This window comes from Ictidomys tridecemlineatus, chromosome 6 (genome assembly GCF_052094955.1).
Source record: "Ictidomys tridecemlineatus isolate mIctTri1 chromosome 6, mIctTri1.hap1, whole genome shotgun sequence".
Taxonomy (NCBI): domain Eukaryota; kingdom Metazoa; phylum Chordata; class Mammalia; order Rodentia; family Sciuridae; genus Ictidomys; species Ictidomys tridecemlineatus.
The window spans coordinates 19,807,503-19,833,455 of NC_135482.1; the positions used below are offsets into that span (position 1 = coordinate 19,807,503).

The 25,953-nt window shown below is 33.2% G+C and overlaps 1 protein-coding gene across 8 annotated transcripts in view; it reads left to right on the forward strand.

The window, feature by feature from the left end:
* Anks1b (ankyrin repeat and sterile alpha motif domain containing 1B) overlaps positions 1-25,953 on the forward strand; it is a 1,051,626-nt gene that overhangs the window by 199,801 nt on the left and 825,872 nt on the right. For all 8 annotated transcript variants that reach the window (XR_013440373.1, XM_021724502.3, XM_040279646.2 and 5 more), the window contains exons 7-8: positions 2,351-2,464; positions 5,428-5,594. Coding sequence is in view for 7 of the 8 variants with exons in the window: in XM_021724502.3 (XP_021580177.1) it covers positions 2,351-2,464; positions 5,428-5,594 (281 nt within the window). In the remaining variant the exon portion in view is untranslated. The remainder of the gene's footprint in view (positions 1-2,350; positions 2,465-5,427; positions 5,595-25,953) is intronic.

The following is a 25,953-nucleotide window of genomic DNA, read 5'->3' on the forward strand; positions in this document are numbered from 1 at the left end:
GAAGCAGGTAAATCAGATATTATTCTGCTTTTTTGCACATAAAACAAGCAGAAGCCTTGAGAGATTGTTTTGCTTAAACTCATATATGCTATGCTAAATGGCAGAGCTAGTACATAAATGATAGATTAACAACAACAAAAATTGTATTTAACTGAAAGAACATGAATTCTTTCCTTCCTAATCCAGTAGTACAAGATAATTCAGTTTTGCTAATCTTTGTTTTTGATAAAGGTCATTTAGAACATTCGTAGTTCCAGTTTTTGGTTTCTCAAAGATTTGACTACTATTTAGGTACTAGGTTTTATTGCAGAATTGTATAGTATACTTCTCTATTTGATCTAAAACTTTTATGAAAAATTTAGGTTTAAATGTGTTCTCATTTGCTGGATGATTAGGCTTGGCATGTAGCATGTCACATTAAAAATCCAGATGTTCTTTTTGCCCTTTTTAATAGGCTTCTACTTGTTCAACAGTGTATAACAGGAATGAGGAGGAGTAGGTTTCACTGGAAGTCTATTGGGAAACTTAACAACCTTTATCCTTGCAGCAAGATAAATGATTTAAAACCAACTAGGACAGGGGACATGTAAAAACAGGAGTCAACAAAGGCCAAAGAGGGGTATAAAGAACAAATGATCATTATAGTCTGTTTCTATTTCCAAAACCTTTCATGGAAGTTTAAGTCCCTACAATTTTCTTGTCAATAAAGAAGTTAATTGCAAGTCAAATACATACAGAGATGAATCAGAGAATCCAAGTATGACTTTTCATATAAATTCAAGCTAAAATCAAGTTGAATGAAAACTAAAAAATAAAAGTGGTACACATAATTTTTATCCCCTTTCTCCTGTAGGCACTTGTGTTGCATCTAGCTGAACTTAAGAACACAAAAAACCTGAAGCTTGTATATAACAAAACATCAAAATTGAGCCTTGTGCCCTTTGGGAGAAGTAAAATACATGTCTCCCACTAAAAAGAGGTCATGACATAATTTTACACATTTTTTAACATACTGCACTGGCTCATGAGTATGTTATTATATATAGGAGTAACTTATCTCTGCTCCCTTAAATGGTGAAGGGTCATTAGATATGTGAGTTTGTAATAGGGATATGAGACACCCTTAAAATTTTTCAAATTGTTGGCAAATTTCAGAATGTAAACATATTATATATTTTACATTCCTTGATTTCACATCACTGCTGTATTTTAAATCTAATGAAAGAATTTGATATCAAAATAAAGCCAATTTTTAGTAAAATTTATGGATAAAGTTACTACCTTACAAAATTGTCATTCAGTTTACGTAATTGCCACATTATTCAGAAATTTTGAAGATAGAATTCCAGAGGTTGCTTTCTTTTCCAGTAGAATTTGTCCAGTAGAATTGTCCTTTGATTCTAAGTGTATCAAATATTGTGTGCATAGTAAGCAATATTTATGTTTTAACTGCTATTATTATTATTATGGCTATCAAAAAAGGAAAAATGATGGAGCTGGGGTAGTAGCTCCATGGTAGAGTGCTTGCTTATTATGTGTGAGGCATAGAGTTTGATTCTCAGCACCGCATATAAAAAACAAAGGTCCATTGACAACCGAAAATACTAAAAAAAAAAAGTAAAAATGAGTGTGGGACATAACTCCAAGAATAATAGGAATGAATTTACTTTGTGGAAGTAAAATTAAATATGCAAATTGTGCCTACCTTGAAAGATTATAACACTATTATAAAATAAACTTACCCAATTTCATTCACATTACCTGATAGGTGATTGAATTCATCTGAATTGAACATCTCTGTTCAATAGAGGTGAACAGAAATGTTTGAATAGTCAGGTCTATTCAAAGTATCTTTCAGAGAGCTTTAAACCTTCAGATTGAAAAAAATTAAGGAAACTAGGATTCTATTACATCCTAGTTTAAATTAAATCCATCTAGATTTACTTATATTTACTTATTTTTCTATTTATTTATTTATTTGGTGTGGTACTGGAGATTGACCCAGGGCCTCATGCTTTCTAGGTAAGTATTCTGCCATTGGGCTATATATCCCCAGCCTTAGATATATTTTAAGAAAATAATGGGATAAGTTTAGTTTTCAAAATAAAGCGTTCATGAGTTTTTCCCAAAGTATCTTTTGTATTTAAAGATCTCAAATTAATGACACATCACGAAGTTCTTATGGTTTTTTTGAAGTTCTTTGAAAACTTAAGATATACTTAAGATATGAGGAAATAAATGGAAAATGGATCATGAGAAGTAAAAAAAAAGTTTACTTTTTGACATAAATGAATTTACTTTTTAACATAAATGAATTCAAGTGTGTAATCTCAAATACATATATACACAGAATATTTAGAAGGCATGGGAAGAGCAACAGCCCTTGAAGAGCATGTACAGGAAGATACAACACAAGAAACCCACATTTCATCTCCTGTTGAATCTCCTTCCCAAAAGACCAAAAGTGAGTATCTAATTACAAAGCCTGGAAACTATATTACACTTGTATGTCCAAATTTGTCACGTATGCATAAGAAGGCTATCAGTTGTGAAAACCTCATATAAGTCATATCCTATTCTCTAGATTTTATACATTTATTCAGTCAAAATTTATACAGTCCCTACTACTCACTGGGGACCATTTGCAGACCTGACATACAGCAGTGGGCAAAGCATATTGCAGCCCCTGCTGTAATGAAGTTCATATGAAGTAATATTTTATAGCTTTTTAAAATAGATGTGTTTTTTTCCTAGATTTATTGAGGTTTACTTAACAAATTATGTTTATGTTTACAGCATACAACACAATGTTGTATATGTAATACATTATGAATTAATTATTACAATAAAGCTAATTAACAAATTTATCTCTTCACATAGTTAATTTTTTTAAAGTGGTGAGAACACTTACTTAGGAAATCCCAGGTATATAATATAATATTAGTAACTATAGTCACCATGCTATACATTAAATCTCCAGAATTTTTTCATTCTTCTGTTATCTAAATTTTTAACCCTTCAATAAGTCTCTCTCCATTATCTCCACCCTCCATCCCTTGGCAACCACCTTTCTACTCTTTGCATTTATGAGTTAGACATTTTTAGATTCTACATATAATTGAGATCATACAGTATTTGTCTTCCTGTGTCTGCCTTACTTCACTCAGCAAAATGTCCTCCAGTTTTATCCATATTGTCCTAAACGATAGGATGTCCTTCTTTTAAGAGTGAAGGACACTGGATTACAATATGGACAGTATTAGGTGCAAACGTGCACGCGCGCGCGCACACACACACACACACACACACACACACACACAGAATATATTCTTTATCAGTTCATTTAACAATAAAACACTTAGGTTGTTTCCATATCTTGGCTATTCTAAATAATGCTGCAGTGAACATGGGAGCACACATATCTCTTTTAAAGTTATTATTATATTTGCTTTGAATAAATACCTACAAGTGGGATCACTGGTAGTTCTATTTTAAAATTTTTGATGAACTGTCGGGGTTTTTAGCCCTCCCCTCCTGACCAGCAGGAGAAGCGGGAAAAGCACACCCTGACCAAGATAAGCCAAGAAAGGTAAAGGTCCACTGGCCGCCCACACCCAGCCCTCCCTCCTTCCCTCCTGGGAGGACAATCAGACGTGCCAGGGAGAACAGTCAAAGCAGGATCTCCTTTAATAAGGAAGTACACACAGCTTATATACTGCACAGGAGCCAATCAGAATAAAGGTCAGAGCGGTGGAGCAAGTTCATGTGTACACCCATTCCATAGTCTGTAAGGGAAGGCATGAGCAAGCTGTCCACGAGGGCGGAAGAGTCCTGGACCTATCCTGGAGATGGTCAGCCTCCTCCATCACCGCCCACAGCACCTCCTCCTGGCTGATTGCCAGGAGCCCTTCCAGCCACATGTGCGGCCTCAAGACAAGGAAGCAGGCAGCCATGCCCTACAATGAACCATATAATTTTTGATTATAGCAATACAATTTTGCATTTCCACTACTTTCTCCACAGTCTTACCAACATTCATTTTATCTTTTTTGATAAGAAAGATGTCAGGTAATATCTCATTGTGGTTTTGATTCACATTTCCCTGATGATTAATTATGTTGAATACCTTCTCTTATACCTGTTGACACATTTGCATGTCTTTTTTGGAGAAATGATTTTTCAGGACCTTAGCTCAGTTTTTATTCAAGTTTTTGATATTTTCCTATTGAGACGTTTGAGTTCCTTATACATTTTGGATATTAATCCCGATCAGATCTGTGATTTGCACATATTTTCTTCTGTTTCTTAGGTTGCCCTTTTACTTCACTGGTTGTTTCCTTTGCTGTACAAATACTTTTTAGGTTGATTCAGTCCTACTTGTCTATTTTTGATTTTGTTATCTATAATTTTGCTATTGTATCAAAAATAGAAATCATAGTTCAGATTAATGTCAAGAAGCTTTTACTCTGTGTTTTCTTCTGAGAGTTTTGTGGTTTCAATTTCCACATTTAATTTATTTTAGTTGATTTTTGTATATGGTGTAAGATAAGGGTACAATTTTATGTGAGATACACACACACACACACACACACACACATATATATATATATTCCATTTTTAAACACTATTTATTAAAGAGACCATTTTTTTTGTATTTTCAGTTCTTGGTACACTTGTTGAAGAGCTGTAGTAATAAAAATAGCATAGTACTGGCATAAAAATAGACACAGACCAATGAAACAATTTAAAAACCCAGAAATAAACCCATACATCTATGGTCAACTGATCTTAAATATATTTTTATTTCAGAATAAAAATAATAAGATCTATAGTATAAATGCTTGAAATGTTTTTCAGAATAATTAGAGGAATATTTACTTTTCTGAGACTGCTAAGAAAAGTTAATATTTGCATATAACCTATGAAATATTCATGTTTGGCAGGTTATATGTATTAGTTATTTGTTCCTTCTGTGTTTTCTCTTTATATCATTTTTAAGTTATGATTCTCTACTTTTCTAATTTTTTTGTTTAAAGTTCTATTTATGTTTATTGAAGCTAGGAAGTAGGCTCTCAGTACAATTTCAAATTTGTTAATAAATCATCAGATGATTCTGTCAGTGAGGTAAAGTGCCAGTAAAAGATTACTGAAAAATTAATTCCTATAATAAATAAAGCTATAGGAATTATAATTCCAGGTGTTTTATGTATTACAACTATGTAAACTTTCAAGTCTTGTTTCTATTTGAGAAAGAATAAATACAGGCAAAATTGGAATCTCTTGTTTGTTAATATTCTTGTGTTATAGTTTAATACCTTCTACTTATTCTCATTTATCATATTTTGAGTTTTCAGATTTTTATTATTTAATGTTAAGTTTCAGCAGTAATCTTTGTTGAAATCTGATAAAATTACTGTCTTTTTATAGGTGAAACTGTGACTGGAGAACTATCAAAACTCTTGGATGAAATAAAGCTCTGTCAAGAAAAGGATTATTCTTTTGAAGATTTGTGCCATACAATATCAGATCACTACTTAGATAACTTGAGCAAGATTTCAGAGGAAGAACTTGGGAAAAATGGAAGCCAGAGTGTAGTAAGTAAGAGGGGAAATGAAGACAAAGTGTTTGTCCTTGGTAGTTCTGTATGTACACGTAAATGGCATGGGATTTGGTCATTGTTAGATTATCAGATTCCTCCACTATTGAATGCCAGTCTTTCTTTGTCTTTCTCTAATTTTCATTGAGGTTCTATGCTCGTTGAATGTGCAGTGGAAGAAATGCTTTGATGTATAACTTATAATTTGTGATGGTCTCTCTATTGTCAGACTCTCATAATACTTGGAGTCATAATTTCTTTAGTTATGTTCATTTAGTTTTATTGAGCATAATTTTATTGGGTCCCAAAGAAAATTCCCTTTGTCAATCTTCCCCATTTTATCTATAAAAAAAGTCTAATCCCTCTTCAAAAAGATTGAGGGAGCCAAGCTATGTGTCTAGCTCCTCAGTCACTCCTTAAGTCATAGTAGGAGAAAGAAAGTTGAATCTGTATATTTAAAAAATCTGCAAATCCCAAGGGGATTCTCCCTTATGAGCTCAGAATCTAAAGTATGAGTTAGAGATTCTTGTTTATTATGGATTTTTTAAATATTTATTTTTTAGATGTAGTTGAACACAATATCTTTGTTTTATTTATTTATTTTTATGTGGTGCTGAGGATCGAACCCAAGGTCTCGCACATGCAAGGTGAGCGCCTGCTCTACTGCTGAGCCACAATCCCAGCCCTCATTATGGATTTAAAATTTTTTTTAGTTGTAGATGAACACAATGCCTTTATTTAATTTATTCATTTTTATGTGGTGCTAAGAATCAAACCCAGTGCCTCTCATGTGCTAGCCAAGTGCTCTACCACTGAACTACATCCCCAGCCTTCATGATGGATTTTTATATACACATAATAACAAGCAAAACTGTAGAGAATCAATAAACTTAAAATTAAGATTTATAAATCTACTTTTGTCCTATAGAAGAAGGATTGATAGTATCTACTGGTAGTAAAGAAAATACATTATTATGATATAAACCATTTACTCACTTTTAGAACTTTAGAGAAACTTTATACTTTACACAAAAGCCAATAATAGACTGTGTTAAGTATGTCATATTATTTGTGAAAACTAAAAGACTATGAAGCATAATGACTATCCATATATATATATATATATATATATATATATAAATTTTTTTTAGTTGTTCAAAGACCTTTATTTCATTTATTTAAATGGGGTGCTGAGAATCGAACCCAGTGCCTCACACATGCCAGGCAAGTGCCTTATCGCTGAGCTACAGCCCCAACTCCTATCCATATCTATTTTGAGAACATTTATTTCATGTAGTTACTTAAATAAGTTATGACACTGTTTCCCTGAATACATTTGCTAATCTAGTTCCATGGCTAAACTTACCTCCTATGCCTGCTTTTTTTTTGGTTTCCTTTTTTTTTCTGCACTGTATTTTGTAAGACATCATATTATTAACCACTCCGCCAAATTATTTATGAATATTTAAAAAGTAATTTTTACATGAATACTTACAGGTTTTACAAAATAAAAATTTTATATTAATGAAATGCTTATGATGTTAGACAAGATTCCATTTGAAATCTAAAATAGATGATATCTATCTTGAAATTACAAATCAGTTGCATTTTAGCATTTTTTGAAAGTCACTTATAAATTAAAACATATTTATTACTTAGAATTTAAAACACATTTGTCCTGCAAAACTGATGCATGATGCTTGAATTTTTATATCTGTTAATATATTAGATATTTTATATCTGTTATATTCAGACTCTCATTCTCTAAATATTTCTCTAAACTGGTATCTTCTTGCTCTCTATTCCTAAACTTACAAAAACTTTTCAAGCTATTCCAAAAATCCTAATTTTTTAGACCAGTGGTTTCTAAACCTTTCTTTTTGTATATACCCTTAGTAAAGAAATTTTGAGTGCGCATCCCTAATGTATTTGTTTACAAATTATGTGTACCTATTACTATCCTAACAATATGTGGTGTGAATTATGAGATATTTATTATTCAGTAAATTCAAAATGAGGAAGGCAAGGAATAGAAGAATAGAAGCTGTAATTTTTTTCTTTTAATCAGTATTTTATGTTCTCTGTGGTCTGTGCATTCTGTTTGGAGACCATGATAGAAACTTTTAGGAGGTGATAGGAGGATCTTTTGATAATGAGAGGGTGATAGTTTGGGGAAGAGATGGCCAAAATCTTTTCTGGCTTTTTCTTTTTTAAATAAGCAGAAGACTGTATCGTGATAGTGGCAAGAGAGAGATTGTTTATAAATTGAATTTAACTCCTTGAAATTTGAACCCATATGTTCCTACACTACCCTTTCTTTGTTCCTATGACAACCTATAGTGCTTTTGCAACTGTTATCATAGAAAACATTAAAAGTCACCCAAGGCAGAAAAGCAGATAATATATATGTTATTAACAGCTAGTATTTATTTATTTGGAGTAGTAGAATTTAGAAAGGGGAAAGATGAAAGATAAGATCTGAAGGCTAGGTAAGGTTAGGTCATAGATAATTTTGAATGTCAGGCTAAGAATTTTGGTATTTACTTTTTAGGAAATGAGAAAAATCTAAGGGATTTTGGGTAGATAAAAGACATCAATGGAACTGGCTTTTCAGAAGATGAATATTTTAGAAACTTGTTATTGAATGTTTAGAAAGTAATCCAATTACATTGGCCCTTCCCTATAACCTGTGTTGTTTGTTTTTATTCCCTGTTTAGTTGTATATATTTATTTCCATTCATCAAAAATGTGTTTCTGGAATATTGTTTTGAATTATCCTCTCAAATTATGCAGGAAGCTTAATGAATCACCTAATATAGATGGTTATTACTGTGTTTGGAGTTATAGATTTCTAAGATCAAAATGAAATATGGTTCTTGATTTCAAAATGCCTGTCTCACAGAGCCTTCAATACAGTTAAAACCAACATATAAAACAAATATATATTACCATTTGACATTTAGTGGGTACTAGGTATTTCCTATTCTAGTGCTGTATATAATTTAGGCCCTATTAAGCAATCCTAACAGTGAAGTTATAGATTTAGGAAATGACTCATATTGTAAGTGGCATATGAGGATTAAAATCAGAGTCAATTTTTAAATTCCCAGCTATATTTCTTATTGTAAGGTATCCTGTGGCCAAAGGAAATTTTTTTTTTAAAAGGGAGAGAGATAAGTGAAGATTTATAGGTATACATTGAAAGCTACATTTATGGGTAAGGAGGGACTAAAATGGAGTCCTGGAGGAAGGAGAGATGTGCCTTATACCTGTGTTGGAATGAATGAGAGGTTTCAGCCTAAAAGACAAAGTATTGAAAAGCATAGAGGAAAGAATTAGCATATAGTTTGAAGAGAACGGTTTACTATGAGAATTGGTTTTTGAAAATACTTGAAAATAAAGTTGTATAAGTAAATATAATTCCTACCACTTATTGAGAACTCAAAATACTACTGAGATAGTAGTATTCTTCCCATTTTATAGATGAGAAAGTGGTAACACAGAGAGCTATAATGACTTTCCAAGTTCACAGTGTTTAAGACGGTACTAAATATCTGGCTTGTTCATTGTAATATGAAAAATAATTCCAGAAGTATTTCAGATGAGATAAAATGAAAGTAAAACATGTTTTGTAGCATTCCCGTTATTCACAAATGTGTTTACGTACTAGTGGTGTGACTTGAATTTGGGGAGTATTTTTGCTCTTAGGTCAGTGTAACTTTTACTGCCTCTTTTCTTCCAATAGAGGGCACTCTGAGTCAGGAATTCAAATATAAAATCAGCCATCTTATGTAAGAACTTTATTTTTGTACCGGATTTCTTTGGTTTTATAAGTATTAACATTAAGGTGGTAGTTGGAACAGTTTTACTATATAAGTGAATTTAGAATTAAATTCTTATTACAATTAAATTTATTCAATCAGCGGCTTTGAATTTAATGTAAGGCCAGTTCAAGTACCTTTGTCTTACAGACATTTTAATCCAGCAGTCTGTTCTAAATACTCTTATAATATGCATATGAATCCATTTTCCAAGTTGGATTAGGACATTATATAATACAGAATGTAGATTTTGAAGAAATATAAATATCTTCACATTCTTTACTAGTTCATGAAATTTAGGTTTTTGAAAGAATACAAAATTATTGGGAAAAATTTTCTGTTACCTTCATTTGTTTTCCCAAGCCCTATGTTTGTTTTTCTCTCCACATGTATAAACAAAGTATGCAATGCTCAGAAGTGAACTCATCATGCCAAAGGTAAGCTGATGAAGAACATTAGGGCAGATTTGATCTAGTTTTCAGGAAAACTTTTTATCTTAGATTTAAAATGGAAAAAGCATTGTTACCTCACTACCCTGTGTCTCTAAGAAATAAATAATAAGAAGCTTGCAGGATGAAATGCTCCATGCTTTTCTTCTCCTGAGAGAGAATCTGGACATAAGCAGCATCTGGAACATTTGGTTTAAAAGAGGTTGCACTGATGTTGTTTTTGTTTTGTTTTGTTTTGTTTTTTTGCAGTATCACACAGCCAGTACACTTCTTTTTTTGCTATTTCACTTTTTTTTCCTCCATAACATCTGTAATTACATTTCAGCCCTTTGAAGTATGAGATGTTTTATTTTAGTATGTTAGGATTTCAAGATTCACCTTGAAATATCTACATTTACACTAAGCTTTTATAAAGTATCTTGAGAGTGCTTTCCAGAGAAAGGGTTCCTGATTTTGGAAATATACTTAATCTGGTGCAAAAATCATCAATAGAGTAAAATTAGATTTTCTAAAAACAAATGGTGTTTCTGAAACAAAGTTTGCTTTCAAACACATGCTAACTCAATTTCTAGAGCTTGTGATCAGGAATGTACCAATTTTAGAATTTTCAGAGTCCTTAATGACTGTTTTTTTCCAGTTCTTGTAAGAAACAGTTCCTTTGAAAGTGAATATTCTAAAATATAAATAGTGAGTTTTTTTAAAGGATTATAACTGATTCGTTAGCATATTGAATTATTTTTTATAGTGGAGTTAATTCCTAAGCAGTGCAAACTATTATCTCATTAGATGTGGTGTTCAGAAGATAATTTTTAACTCCAACAAGTCATGTCTTATAAACAGGTTTTGAAAGTTGTGACTCAAGGCTGCTGGGTATTTAGCCAAGCCTTGGATTCTCCTAATAGATTTTCCAGGAATCAGGGAATACATAGAACTAGGATTCTATTGACCTGTGGTAATACTTTGAAACAAAATGAAGTACATAGATGTTCATAGATACACACACACACACACACACACACACATATGTATTTTACATGAAAAAATCTGGAATCAGAATGGTTAGATTTTTGTCTTTACACTTACCTCAGTAAGAACTTTTTGTAACTATAGTGAATCTAGGTAGATTTTTGAGATATTCTTCTGAACTTTTAACACAATTGCTTTTACATTTCAAGATATATCTTTTTCTGCTTTGTCTTATAGATGTATACATTTATATATTATTTGTTATAGACTCCTCTATGGTTGGATCTTTATTTAATTGATATGTCATCTTATCCTGCCTAACATTTGGTGATCTCTCAAAGTTCATTGGGTGAATAAGTGAATAAAAGGGCAACAAACACGATATGTAAAAGTGCATATATTCTTGTAAATAAACTATCAGCAGTGCAAAACATGTTTAATTATTTGGGGATGAATTACAGAATTCAAGGAGAGATTATTCTTACCAAGTACAGAATCTCAGCCAACTTTCTTAGGGAGGAAGTAGTCTTAGAGTTAAGGTATGAGGTTGTGAGTTGCAGACTTGGTTTTACAAGCCTGTTCAGTTACTTACTATTGGGTGACCTTTAGAAGTTATTTGATATTTCCAAAACTTTTCATCAGTTAAAAACAAAATTACTATAGTTTTCTGTCAGCTGTAGAAAATAGCTATTTTATTTTCTTTTGTGCTGCTAAAGACATGCCATTTTAATTTTTGTGTTTTATAGACTTTGTTCAGACTTGTTGATTTCATCAATGCTTATGTAGACAGGATTTCTTAAGTGGCATTTCAAATATTTGGTTCTAGCTGAAGTGTCCATCAGTGGACGAGTGGATAAAGAAAATGTGGTATAGTCAATGGAGTTTTATTCAGCCATAATGAATAATGAAATTATGTCATTTGCAGGAAAATGGATAGAACTGAGACTATTATGTTAAGGGAAATAAGCCAAACTCAGAAAGTCCAGGGTTATATGTTTTCTCTCATATGTAGATGCTAGAGAGGAAAAAGGAAAAGAAAGATGTGTGTGTGTGTGGGAATCTCATGAAAATGGAAGAGAGATAGTAGAGGAAAGGTACCAGAGGGAAGAAAGAGGGGAGGGAAAAGGGAAATACTGGGTAATGATTTTGGCCAAATATATTGTTACATCATGTGCATGCACAAATATGTAACAACAAATCCCACCATTATGTATACCTGTAATATACCAGTAAAAAATATGGGGAAAAACTCACAGATAATGTTATTTAGTTAAAAAGTTTATTTTGGTTCTTGGATTGGTCTTAATATTTTACTTTGAAAAAGATATGTCTCAATCAAATTTGGACACCTTAGGAATATATAATATAATAAATATTGAACTTACATCATAAATCATCTAAAAGTTATGAGCTTAAGATAGAAACACAGAATTCAGTGGGAATTAATATAATAATATCATATATATATATATAAAATCCTATGTTTAGATTTCTAAAAAATCATTAGTATAAGTACAAGATGGAAGAGATTTATTTTGGGAGGGTAGTTCATATAAATTTGGGAGATATTTAAGTCAAACATGGTGGTGCTTATCTGTAGTTCCAGCTACTTGGGAAACTGAGGCAGGAGAATCTCTTGAGCTCAGGAGTTTAAGACCTATTTGGGCAACATAGAAAGATCCAATCTCAAAAAAAAAAAAAAGTTTTGGGATATTTATGTTACAGCAGCTGCTTTGTGAGCCAGCAGTGAGAATCAGCCACTAAAAGTCAATAAACAGTTAACAAACTATGATGTCTGAAAAACAATTGTAATACTAGACACTAGCATTTATTAAACACAGAATTTTAACTAGGTACTAGGCATTGTAAAAGCATGATAAAATCATTTCTTTATTGTTGAGAGCCACAGCCAAAGGGGCCCCAGCAAACTTCCAGCTGCCAGCAAACTTCCAGTTGCTGGCTGATGATCCAGCTGCCAGCAAACTTCCAGCTGCCGGCTGATGATTGGCTCACAGCGGCCCCAGCAACATCTAGCTGATTGGCTCTTCCACGGAGCTGCTCATTGGGGGACTTCTTTGGCTCTGCCTACGCAACCCAGCCAATCGGCCTCAAGAGCAGGAGGATTGTGGGAGATTGGGAGGCTGGTGTGGGGGTGAGAGGCTTGTGGAAGCCGGTGGTGGCAGTTGGGCTCTGAGGGTTTTTTCCCTGAGGAGCTGTTTTGTTTGGCGTTTGTAGTTCTAAAAATAAAGTTAGTTTCTTTTGACAAGTGGCTCCTGAATTGTGCCCAGCCAGACTGCCGCACTTTATTCCTCTCAACATTCCCAAAGACAGCTTTTTTTGTTTTTGTATTTAGTCCTCAATTTGGGAATTAGAAATAAAACAACTTAAGCTACCGAAAGGTAAATCTAAGATCCGAATTTAGGTTTAATGTTTTACAAATTCATGATCCTGATCATTAGGTAATTTTGCCTTTTCTTAGTATTGTCCAGATTGACTTTCTCTTACCTTTTCATCATCCCTGACATTTTTGTGACCCTCAACTTTCATTACCTCTTACCTCAGTTATTGTAAGAGCCTCTTATATATCCATCTGCTCCAATTTATTCTGATCACTCCTGCCAAATGAACACGCCTTAAGTGCAGTTCTGATCCTGTCATTGTCTTACTCAAACTTAGCACTGGTTCTCCCTGTAAAAATTAAATGTGAACTTCTAACTCAAAGTCAAGCCCCTCAATTTCTAGTTGCAGTATTTATTTATGGCTTTATCTGTTTTTGGTATCAGGGATTGAAGCCGGGGCACTTAACTGCTGAGCCACATCCCCAGTCCTTTTTCCTTTTTTATATTTTATTAGAGACAGGGTCTCACTGAGTTGCTTAGGGCCTAACCTAGATGCTGAAGCTGGCTTTTAACTCAGGATTCTCCTGCTTCAGCCTTCTGAGTTGCTGGAATTACAGGTGTGTGCCATTGTACCTGGCTTATGGCTTTGTCTTTTAATAATGTCTTAGATAAACATAATGCTTCAGGAAAATAGGATACTCCCAAACAAATACTGTCTTTACTTATTTGTTTCTATGTTCACAATGTTTTATCTGTATAGAATTCTTTTTTCTACAGTCTTTACCTTTTAAAAACCATTCTTTACAATACCTTTTTAAATCTTTCTGTTTAGACCCAGAATTTAGATCAGATATCATTATGTTATATTTATAAGTCTGTATATAAATTCTGTAATCTGCTTGGTATTATTTATGCATAGTCTTTCTTGAATTTGCTTATAAACTACTTGATGATGGAAAATATTAATGTATGTGTGTGTGTATCTTTAGTATAGCTCCCTCTGATATACTTAATAAACGTTTATTGAATTGATACAACAGGACATAAATCATGAAAAAGTCTGTTTGAGACCTGCATTTTGATGCAGACCTATGAAAAGAGCTCTAAGATGAACTGTTTTGTAACTCATTGATTTTTCAAAGGATTAGTGCCTCACCAGTTTGTCTTGAAGACAAAATGAAATACCTAGTTAAAGTAAATTATCAACTCTCTCATAACTTCAAATCACTAGTATTTAAGGCCATGTTATATCTTTCTTATGTAATACTTTATCTTTCTCACTGATAACAAGGAAATATCATACTACAAATACCATATTTGATTCCTGCCGATATATGTAAAGGAAATTAATATAAGAATAAAGGAAATTATGTTTCATTACTTATATTATTAATATTCAAATTCCTTAATATATTTGAATTCCTTCATATAATTCTGTGTAATTGAGAGGACTATTTTTGAAGCAGTTTTTTCATCTAATCATATGGAAAATGGGCTTCACTGAGCTGTTGTTTTTTTTCTCCCAAGTTTTAATAATTCTTATATATTATGATGTACCCCATTGATGATGCATATTATTTTAGTGTGCATGTTCTTTTTTTTGGTTTTTCTCCATATTTAAAAAAATATTGCATTATTTTTGTGCATAACGGTGGGATTTGTTGTTACATATTACTGCATTCACACAAATAACAATATAATTTGGCCAATATCCCTCCCCAGCACTTTTACTCCCTCTCCTTCTCCCACCCCATAGTGTCTTTGTTTTTTCTACTGATCTCTCTTTGTTTTTCATATGATCTCCCCCACCACTTTTCTTTTCCTTTCTAGCATCCAGATGAGAGAATTTGACTTATTTGCTTAACCTAATGGTTTCAAGTTCCATTCATTTTCTGACAAATGACATAATTTCATTCTTCTTTATGCCTGAATAAAATTCATTTGTGTATATATATCACATTTTCACGGATACCTAGGCTGATTCCATAGTTTGGATATTTAGAATTGTGCTGTTATAAACATGGGTATGCGGTATGCAAGTATCGCTACAGTATGCCGATTTTAATTCTTTAGGATAAATATCAAGGAGTGCAGTAACTGGGTCATGTTGGTTTCATGCCTAGTTGTCTGAGGAAACTTCATATTGATTTCCATAGTAGTTGTATGAATTTACAATCCCACCAACAGGGTAAAAGTGTTCTTTACACTGTTGTATTATTTTATTACTTTGGTATTGTTTGTTTTATTGATGTCTGTTATTCTGACTGGTATGAAATAAAATCTCAGTGTAGTTTTGATTTGTGTTTCCCTAATTGCTAATGATGTTGAACATTTTTTTCTATATTTATAGGCCAGTAATATTTTTCTTTTGAGAAGTGTCTGTATAATTCACTTACCCATTTATTAATTGAGTTATTTGATTTTTAGTATTAAGATTTTTGATTTCTGTAAATATTCTGCATATTAATACTTTGTTAGAAGATTAGCTAACAAAGATTTTCTCCTATTCTTTAGGTTCTCTCTTTATATTCTTATTATTTCATTTTCTGTGCAGAAGATTTTTAATTTTATGTCATCTCACTTATTAAACCTTGGAATTATTTCCTGAGCTTTAGGGGTCCTACTGAGGAAGTTGTTGCCTGCACCTATATGCTAGAGTATTGACCCATTTTCTCCCTTAGGATTTGCATAGTTTCTGGTCTAATTTCTAGGACTTTGATCCATTTTGAGTTGCATTTTGTGCAGGGTGAGAGAGAAAAGTCTACTCTCATTCCTCTACATATGGATAACCAGTTTTCCTGGCACCATTTGTTAAAAATGCTGCTTTTCTCCAATGTCTTTTTGGCACCTTTGTCTAGGACCAGATGACTGTAGATGTATGTTGGTCTCTTGGCTTCTGTACCATTGGTCTATGTGTCTTTTTATGTCATTTGTTACTGTGGCTCTGTAATACAATTTGTATACAGGTATTATGAAACCTCCAGCATTGCTTTTTTTGGCTTAGAATTGCTTTGACTATTCTGGACTTTTATTCTTCCAAATGAATTTTAGGAGTTTTTTTTTTTTGTTTTTTTTGTTTTTTTTAGTTTTTTGAAGAATGTCATTGGTATTTTGATATATTGAATCTGAATATTGCATTTAATACATTGGCCATTTTAACAATATTAATTCTGTTTATCCATTAATATGGGAGGTCTTTCTATTTTCTAGTATTTTCCTTAATATATGTATTCAGTGTTTCATAGTTTGCATTGTAGAGTTGTTCAATTCCTTGGTTAGATTTATTTTTAGTTTCTTTTTTTTGGGGGGGGGTTATTGTGAATGGGATTATTTTCCTTATTTCTTTCCAGCAGGTTCATTGTTGATATACAGGAAAGCTACTGATTTTTTATATGTAGGTTTTGTAACCTGCTACTTTGCTGAATTGGCTTATTAGCTTTAGCAGTATTTTGATGTAGTTTTTTGGATCTTCTAAACATAGGATCATATCATCAACAAATTGATAATTTAACATATTCTTTTACTATTTTTATTTCTTTTATTTCCTTCTTTTATCTAATTTCTCTGGCTAGAATTTCTAGCACTATAGTAAATAGGAGTGGTGAGAGTGAACATCTTTGTCTTGTTTCAGATTTTAAAGGAAATGCTAACAGTTTTTCATTTTCTATGAGGTTGACTTTGGGTTTTTTTTCTTTGTGTGTGTGTATATGTGTTTGTAGGTATCTCTTATGATGTTTAGGTCCTCTGTCCCTAGTTTCTTCAGTGTTTTTATCATGAATCGGTGCTGAATTTTGTCAAAGGCTTTATCTGCATCAATTGAAATGACTAAGTGATTTTTGTCCTATATTTTGTCTGTGTGATGAATTATACTTATTAATTTGTTTTTGTTTAACCATCCTTGTTTCTCTGGCACAAGACCAAGTTGATAATGATCTACAGTCTTCTTAAATGTTGTTGAATATAATTTGTTAATATTTTATTAAGGATTTTTGCATCTATTTTCATCAGGAATGTTGGTAGTTTTCCTTCTTTTATGTGTCCTTATCTAGTTTTGGTATAAGTGTGATGATGGCCTCATGGAATGAATTTGCAAGTGTTCCATCCCTTTCTATTTCATAGAATAATTTGAGGAACATTGGGATTAGTTATTATTATTATTATTTTTTTGGTGGTACTGGGGATTGAACCCAGGGCCTTGTGCATGCAAAGCAAGCATGCTACCAACTGAGCTAGATCCCCAGCCCTGGGATTAGTTATTCTTTAATGGCCTGATAGAATTCAGATGAGAATTTATTTGGTCCTGGACTTTTCTTTGCTGAAAAGCTTTTTATTATTGCTTTTATCTCATTACTTACTTATTGGTCTGTTGAGATATTGGTCTATGTCCTGTTGATTCAGCTTTGGCAGGTCATATGTGTCTAGAAAAATATACATTTCTTCTAGGTTTTCCAATTTATTGGAGTATACATTTTTGATCTACTGGGTTTCTGTGAATGTTTGTGGTAGTTTCTTCTTTTTCAGTTCTAATTTTATTAATTTGGCCTTCTGTCTTTTGGTTAGTTAAGGACTTATAAGTCTTATTTCTCTCTTCACAGAAATACCTCTGTTTCTTTGATCCTTTGTATTTTTTTATTCTTAATTTCATTGATTTCAGCTCTGATATTAATTATTTTCTTCCTTTTACTGGTTTTGATTCTAAGAATTTTTTACATTTTCTCCCTGATTTCTTTTATCACACATTTGTGTGATAAAATTGTATTGTCAAAATTGTATTGTTCAATCCCTGTGCCTTTATAGTTTCTGTAGGATTTTTTGGTGTTGATTTCTAATTTTATTCCATTATCATCTGATAGGAATTATATATATATATTTGTATTTTATAAAAGTTGTCTTGTGGCCTAAAATATGGTCTATTTTGGAAAAATGTTCCATGAGTTGCTGGAAAGAAAGTATATTCAGCTGTTATTGAATTAAATATTTTATAGATGTCTGTTAAGTCCATTTGATTTATAATATTTTTCAGGTCCAAAGGGTCTTTATCGAGGTTATGTTTTGATCTTCTTTCTAATGGTAAGAGAGGTGTGTTAAAAAATCACGCACTTTCACTGCACTGGGGTCTATTCAAGGCTTTAATTAAAGTAGTGTCTCTTTTATATAATTAGTTGCACCCAAGTTTGGGGTATAAATACTCATTATCATTATGTCTTCTTGTTGGATTGTTTCTGTTACCAATATGAAGTGACCTTCTCTTGTCTGTTCTGGTTAATTATGGTTTGAACTCTACTTTGTCAGATATGAGAGTAGCTATCCCTTCTTGTTTTGGGGCTTCATTCATATGGTATATCAGTTTCTATCCTTTCACTTTTAGCCTTTGTCTGTCTTTGCCTGTAAGGTGAGTCTCTTAGAAACAACATATAATTGGTCTTGTTTTTAATCCATTTTGCCAACCAATGTCTTTTAACTGAAGAGTTGAGAAAATTTACATTTTATTATACAGAGATGTTTATTAATTCCTACCATTTTGACTTATTTCTAATTGTTAATTTTGTTTTTTTCTTATTTGCTTAGTTTCTCTTCATGAGATTTGTTCATGTGAGCTCTGGGATGTGTTTTTTATTTCTTCTGTGTGGAATATTTCTTTAGTAAGTTTTGTAGTGCCAATTTAGAAGTCATGAATTATTTAGTTTCTGCTTAGGTTGGAAGATTTTTATTTCATCCTAAATTTCGAAGGATAGTTTTGCTGGGTGTAGAAATCTTCGTTGAAAGGTATTTTCTTTCAGGACTTGGAACACATCATTCCAAGCCCTCCTGGCTTTTAGAGTTTGTGCTGGGCAATCACAAGTAATTCTGATTGACTTACCTCTAAATATGACCTGATGTTTTTATCTTGAGGAGGCTTTTAAAATTCTATCCTTGTTTGGATTTTAGGCATTTTAATTATGTAATGTGAAGAGGTTCTTTTTAAATCTTACCTATTTGGAGTTCTTAATGCTTCCTGTATCTGGATGTTCATCTTATTCTTAAGGTTTTAAAATTTTTCTGTTATTATTTTCCTGAAAAGGCTATCCATTCCATTAACCTTCATTTCACAAACTTCCTAGATTCAATTATTTTTGAATTTGGTTTCTTACTGTTGTCCCAGAGTTGTTTTATATGCTGATCATGGTTACTCATTTTCTTTCTTGAATACTATCTGAATGTTCAAGTCTATCCACTATGTCTACCAGATCTGAGATTCTGTCTTCAGCATGGTCTACTCTATTAGAGACTTTTGACTGAACATTTAAATTTTAATAGCTCTACCTCCTTATTGAATTTCTCCTTCATAGCCTATACTGACCTCTTTAATTAATTCAGTTGTAATTATATATTCTCTTGGAATTCATTGATCATTTTTATGATCACTATTTTGAATTCTTTATCTGGTACTTTGTGCACTTAAACTATATTTGGGGTCAGTTGCTGGTGAATCATTAACTTTAAGAGGTGTCATGTTATCTTGTTTTATCATATTTCTTATATTCCTTTGTTGGGTTTTATGCATCTGTGGAATATATTTCTCTTCTGTATGGGTATTTTCGGACACAGCCTTCTCTTACCAAAGTATCCTAGAGTGATCTAGATTGAGACCCCTTGTAGGGGTGGTTTCCACAGGCTTTATGTTAATTATGTCTGTTTTTGCTATACTAGTGTATGTCTGTGAGTGGGATTTGAGGGTTCACCCCTAACTGTTCCTTCCTAGGGCCTTGTTTTTTTTTTGTCACTTCTATTCTTTATATTAAAATATAGCTGAAGTTTGATTGTCATTAATTTTTGTGTAGACCAATGTGTGCTGCCTTTTGGCTGAGTTTAGTTTAGCAGCAGTGTCTATAACCTCACAGGATAGGGGGAACAACTGATTTAAACAATATATGGCATTAAAATAAATATTTGGTTCCTACTATGACATCCACAACTATAATTACACAAAAAAACAGGAGTTATGGGGTCAGCAATTGTCAACATGCAAAATAATAAATAACAATGAACTAAATCTGGCTAAACAAACAAAGAACCCTAACCCTCAAAAAAGCAAAGAAAATAACTATATTAGAAAATGCTAAAAATAATGAGGCTGGGATGAGCGCTTGCCTGGTATGTATGAGGCACATGGTTTGCTTCTCAGCATTGCATATAAATAAATAAAATAAAGGTCCATTGACAACTGAATAATATTTTTAAAAAATGCTAAAAATGAGGGAAAAATATACTTTTGTTCATGAACCAATTAGCCCAGAAAGAACACACACATGCATACACACACACACACACACACACACACACACACACACAAAGAGACAAAATGGAGAAACATTCTTAATAAGAAATGAAGAAATTATCTCCACTGTGGTGGTCAAAATAGTCAAAAAGAATGGATGGTCACTGCCTAGGCCCAACTGTTTTTCTTTCTGTTTCTTCTTGGGCTATGTACTGAGAGAAAGAGAGAGCCAGTAATGGATGGGGCTTTTTAACTCCTTCTTCTTTTTGGTTTACTCACCAAGCTGCCAGTTGGAGTGCCATAGTAAGAAAGCTCATTGTAATAGCTCTCAGCTTCCCGTCTCACCAGTATAAGGTAGGATGTAGTGGGAAATATTGTTAATAGGAGTTTTGTCTGTATATATGAGAACATTGGATTCCCAGGGTTCTTCTGCTACAGAGTTCGAGTTCTATGAGGAAAGTTCTGGTGACTAAGGCTTAGGTTTAATCAGGCATTAGGGGCTTTGTTGGATGGTGTCTGTTCTGGAGACATTAGATCAACACATGCCAAGGGAGTTGCTGATTTATATTAGGAGTCTGGATCTCAAGGTTCTTTCAAGAATTGTACTCACTGTCCTCCACGCACTCTGCTGCCCACAAACACAACCTCCCCAGACTTGGTTGCTGAGTATATTCACGCCCACCTGTTCAGATTCCTTTTCCACTTTAGTTGGTTGTGTGAACTGTCAGACTCAAAGGAAAAGCTGAGTTGGGTTCCCCTTCGTTTTTCTGAATTGAATCCTCCTGGGGACAATCGTCTTTGTGCCTGTTTTACTCATGTTTGGCTGGGTATACCCTAAGTTGTATGGTTGGCACTTTCTGGGACTGTATGGGAATGATTGCTGTGATTTCCTAGCTCCTGTAGAAGCAAGCTGCAGTGTGGTTGCCTCAAGATGTTTGCCATCTCAGCTCTTTGTTTGCCAGTTGAGAGATATAGAACACGTTTTAAATACTAGTTGATGGTGCAGCCTCTGAATCAGCTAAGTTTGGTCTACTTTTTTGATCTTAGGTTTTTCCATAACAAATCCATTTGTTGTGTTTCTCTCTGTTATCCCTTCCCTCTGCAATGAACCATTGCCACTGCCACTGCTGCAACTGGCTTGGCTTTAATGTGCTTTCTTCTTTGTTCAGTGTACACAAATTTCTGAATTTCTAAGACACTTTAACTGTCCCATATTGAATTTTAGTGGGATCACTCTTTCCTCCACCTCACTGTGAAACATTATTCCCTCTCCTTGAATCCTAAGCCATGGAGCAGCCAGGAATTCAGGCTTCCTCTAATCTGCCATCTTTAAGAATTTTTAAAAAATATTTAATTTTTAGTTGTAATTGGACACAACACGTTTATTTTATTTATTTTTATGTGGTGTTGAGGATCGAATCCAAAGCCTCATACTTGCTAGGTGAGCACTCTACTGCTGAGCCACAACCCCAGCCATAATCTGTCATCTTGAATCCTCCTTTTTGCATGTCTCATAAAATATTTGATAATAAAATATCTCTTAATATTGTGGATATTCTTTTAAATATCCAAAGTAGTAAATGTGTCAAACCATTTAAAGTTTGATATTTTGAATTTTTAAAAATTGTGAAGTTATTTTATATAATCTGCAAATACAACATCAGCCAGTGTATTAGTCAGGGTTCTCTAGAGGAACAGAATCAATAGGAGTATGATTATAAAAAGGGGATTTGTTGGGTTGGCTCATGTGAACAGAAGCTGGATAATCCACAGTGGTCATTTGCAGGCTGGAGAGATGGAAGAATCAGAAACTACACAGTTCCAAGAGGCTGAAGCCTCACAACAAGAGGGATCAATAATGCTACCTTAGTCCAAGGCGAAAGACTTTTGGAAACTCCCTGAAGAATCACTGGCAGAGTCCACTTTGGAAGAGTGAAGAAGTGAAAGTCCGATATCTTCAGACAACTGCAGTAGCAATCAAGAACCTGTTCAAGAAGAATCAAGCTTGTATATGCTGCTGCTTCCTTGTACTTCCTACTTTTATTCCATCCAAGCCACCATCATATTGGATGGTGCTGCCTATGCTTAGGGAGGGTCTCCACTTCAATTAGCTATCCCATGTGACAGTTGTTCCTAGACACACCCAAAAACCTCTTAATCATGAGCTTCTCAATCCAATCAAATTAACCATTGCAGCCAGTTTTTGCTTTTATATTTTTTATGTTTCTGATCTCTTTATAGTTTCTGCCTTGAACTTAAATTTCCTAATAGAAGAATTCACCATTATGATCTCCCTGAGAATCAATATTTTAAACTCAGAAGCTCATTATAATGTTTTCTTGAAAGTTTAGTAATAATTCCATTTTCTTCTAACCTCACTTTCTGGGTAATAACAAAGTTAATTTTGACCACTTTTTGCTAGGATTTTCACATTTACCTCCTTCATTTGCCTAATGCACCTAATTTGTAATTCTATTTCACGGTATACATTTTGGAAATCTTATTTTTGTTTGAAGTGACGGCCTTGGACAGCTTGCCATTATAAAAGAATCCCATTTTGCTGCCTATTGCCAAAGAAAATCAGTCAAGAGCCTGAGCTTAAAGAGATGCATCAGTGGTGCTGAGCATTATCTCTGTGTCCAGGGAAAAGTTTTCACCTTGAAGAGCAAATTAATTCTAAAAAATAATGGGCTGGTAACTCAGAAAAAACTTGAAATAACTCATGCTCCTAACATATTTTATCATGAAACCATTTGGTTCATGATTAAGGAAGACTGGAATTCATTTAGCCTCTAACAGGTAAGAGACTCAATGTCAGTAACAGCAAATGAAAAAGATACTCTGTGATCTGTTTCAATTTTAGGCTTAGATTTTTAAAAAATGATGTTATCTTCATTTTGCTTTGCAGGAATTCTTATTTCTACCATGCATGCTTTTAAAAGCTCAAAAATTTTGATTGTTTACATTTTCACAACAGTTTCATTTAGTTGATAGCTGCTGACCTATGCTATCAAATAATTAACAACAAAAAGCATAGTCTTAGAGAAGGAAAGAATACTCAAGAAATGAATTTGACAGGAAATGAAAGGCTCTAAAACAAACAAAAAAAGAACCTGTGAGAAGTAAATACCAGTAAAGTGGAACTATCCTGCCCTTAAAATACCACAAATAATTACATGTTTTATCTATTCTTTGTTGGTTGTAATAAATGTACTACAACCTTGAAAAGATTTCCTTTTAGCCCTTGATTTTGTAAGTCCATTATTACTTGGCCTGGTTCTTCTTTTCTAAACTTTGGAAGTTTCTTTACTGTTATTATAGTCAGCTTTTTCGCTGCTGTGACTAAAAGGACCCGACCACAACGATTGTAGAGGAGGGAGAGTTTATTTGAGGGCTCATAATTTCAGAGGTCTTAGTTCATAGAAGGCTGGCTCCATTTCTCAGGGCTTGAGGTGAGGCTGAACATCATGGCGGGGGAGGGTGACAGAAAGAAGCAGATCACATCACAGTGATCAGAAGCAGTGAGAGAGACTCCACTTTCCAGATACAAATATATATATACCAATATTATGCCCTAATTCCCACCTCCTTCAGCCATACCTTACCACTTCAGTTAACACTCAGTTAATCTCTATGTATCAAGGGATTAAATCACTGATTAGGTTAAGACTCTTACAAACCAATCATTTCTCCTCTGGCATTGTCTCATATGTGAGCTTTTGGAGGATACCTCACATCCAAACCATAACTGTCATAGTGATTATCATCCTAAGTCACTGAGTCCATGCATTGAAGAATTATTTTTATTTCTTCAACATATTTTTAAACTTGAAGCCTATAGAGAATATGAATTTTAATTCAAAAAGATTGTGTTTAAATCCAATTCCTTTTTGGTAAAGATTTCCCTCATCTTTAGATTAGCTGAATAGTGATAATAATAGTAATAATGATAGCTTGCATAGTTGTTGTAAAGATAAAAGTTTAGAGTTCTTACCATAGTGTACACTACAGATTGTATACTGAGCAAATAGCAGGTTATTATTTAAATTATGTCTCATTCAATCATTCACTTATTTTGGCAAGACCAAAAGATTATTCCACAATTATAAGTGACTTCCTCATCCTGTCTTAATTTTTCCTTGTTTCCTGTTAAAAGGAAAGTATACGTCTATGCTTTCTGGAATAGTGTTTTAAAATGTCTTTCTCACCTAAGCCTACTGAATCAGATATTTGAAGGCAGATTATTTTAACCAGCCCCCCCTAGGTGATTCTTATGAAATGAGTAATTTTGTACACATTGCATTAGAACATCTTTAAAATGGTAGTTTCTTAGATTATCTGGTACAGGAGCCTACTTTCTTCCCCCAAACCCACCTCCTTCAACTCTGTGTACCTTAGAGTTTAGTGTTGTGATTATAATTTGCCTTTTCTGCTTCTGTGGCTACAAGTTTGAGTAGTCACCAGAGCAAAATCACTTATCCTTTAATAATTATTTTATACCTGAAATTAAATAACAAATGATGTTAAAGTACCAAATTACGTGTAAACTAATGTTCAAAATAATGTATTACCATTATTATGTATTACCAATTAAGTATTACCAATACTTTTAATGGTAACCTTTCAAACTTGTAGATTACATTTACTGCTACTTACTTATTTGTTAAGGTTCTGTCTTCTCAGCTTCCTACCCTTACCTGTTCTTACCTGCTTCTTTCCAATTTAAATAAAACTTCACTGCAATAAACTTATGAACTCAGGGATAATATTTTAATTTTTATTTTCTCTTCCAAGTGTTTGTTGTTATTCCTAGCATATAGTAAATGCTCAATACATTTTTAAATTAATTAGTAGTTTATACTCTTAAGATTGATATTACTATCTTCTCATTAATTCTATTATAAGGACTCACTCCATTATCTCATAGCTTAGACCATCAAGGTCTTAGGCATCGTAAAATAAGGTCCTTTGACAAGCATGGAAGCATGGCTTATTTGTGTGTGTTGTGTGTGTGTGTGTGTGTGTGTGTGTGTGTGTGTGTACATGCACACATGTGCTAGGGATTGAACCTGAGACCTCATGCATTGCTATGCTAATAAGCGCATGCTCTGCCACTGAGCTATATCCCCAGCCCTAGCTTGTATTTTTTTTTTTTGGCATCTTTCATAGTAGTTAAACAATATAGAAGATCAGATCTCAGGAAAAGAAATGATCAAGATTAGGTATGTTTCATGTTTATAGTCATTTAAGTTAGTTCTTCTACTGAAGGCATACCTATGGAATATACAACCAGCACATGTCATATAACCAAGTTTTTTTTTCTTTTATGTGTGTGTGTATGTGTGTGTGTATAGAGGAAGGAAGGGGAAGTAGAGAGAAAGTGACCAAGGGTGCTATTATTTGTAAGTATTTGTATTATTTGTAAGTTTCTTTGTAAGTGTCTTTACCCTTTGACTTAAGAGTTCTATAATTTTTATATTTTTTTATGGTCTCGGGAATCCAACTATGAACACTAAAAAATCTG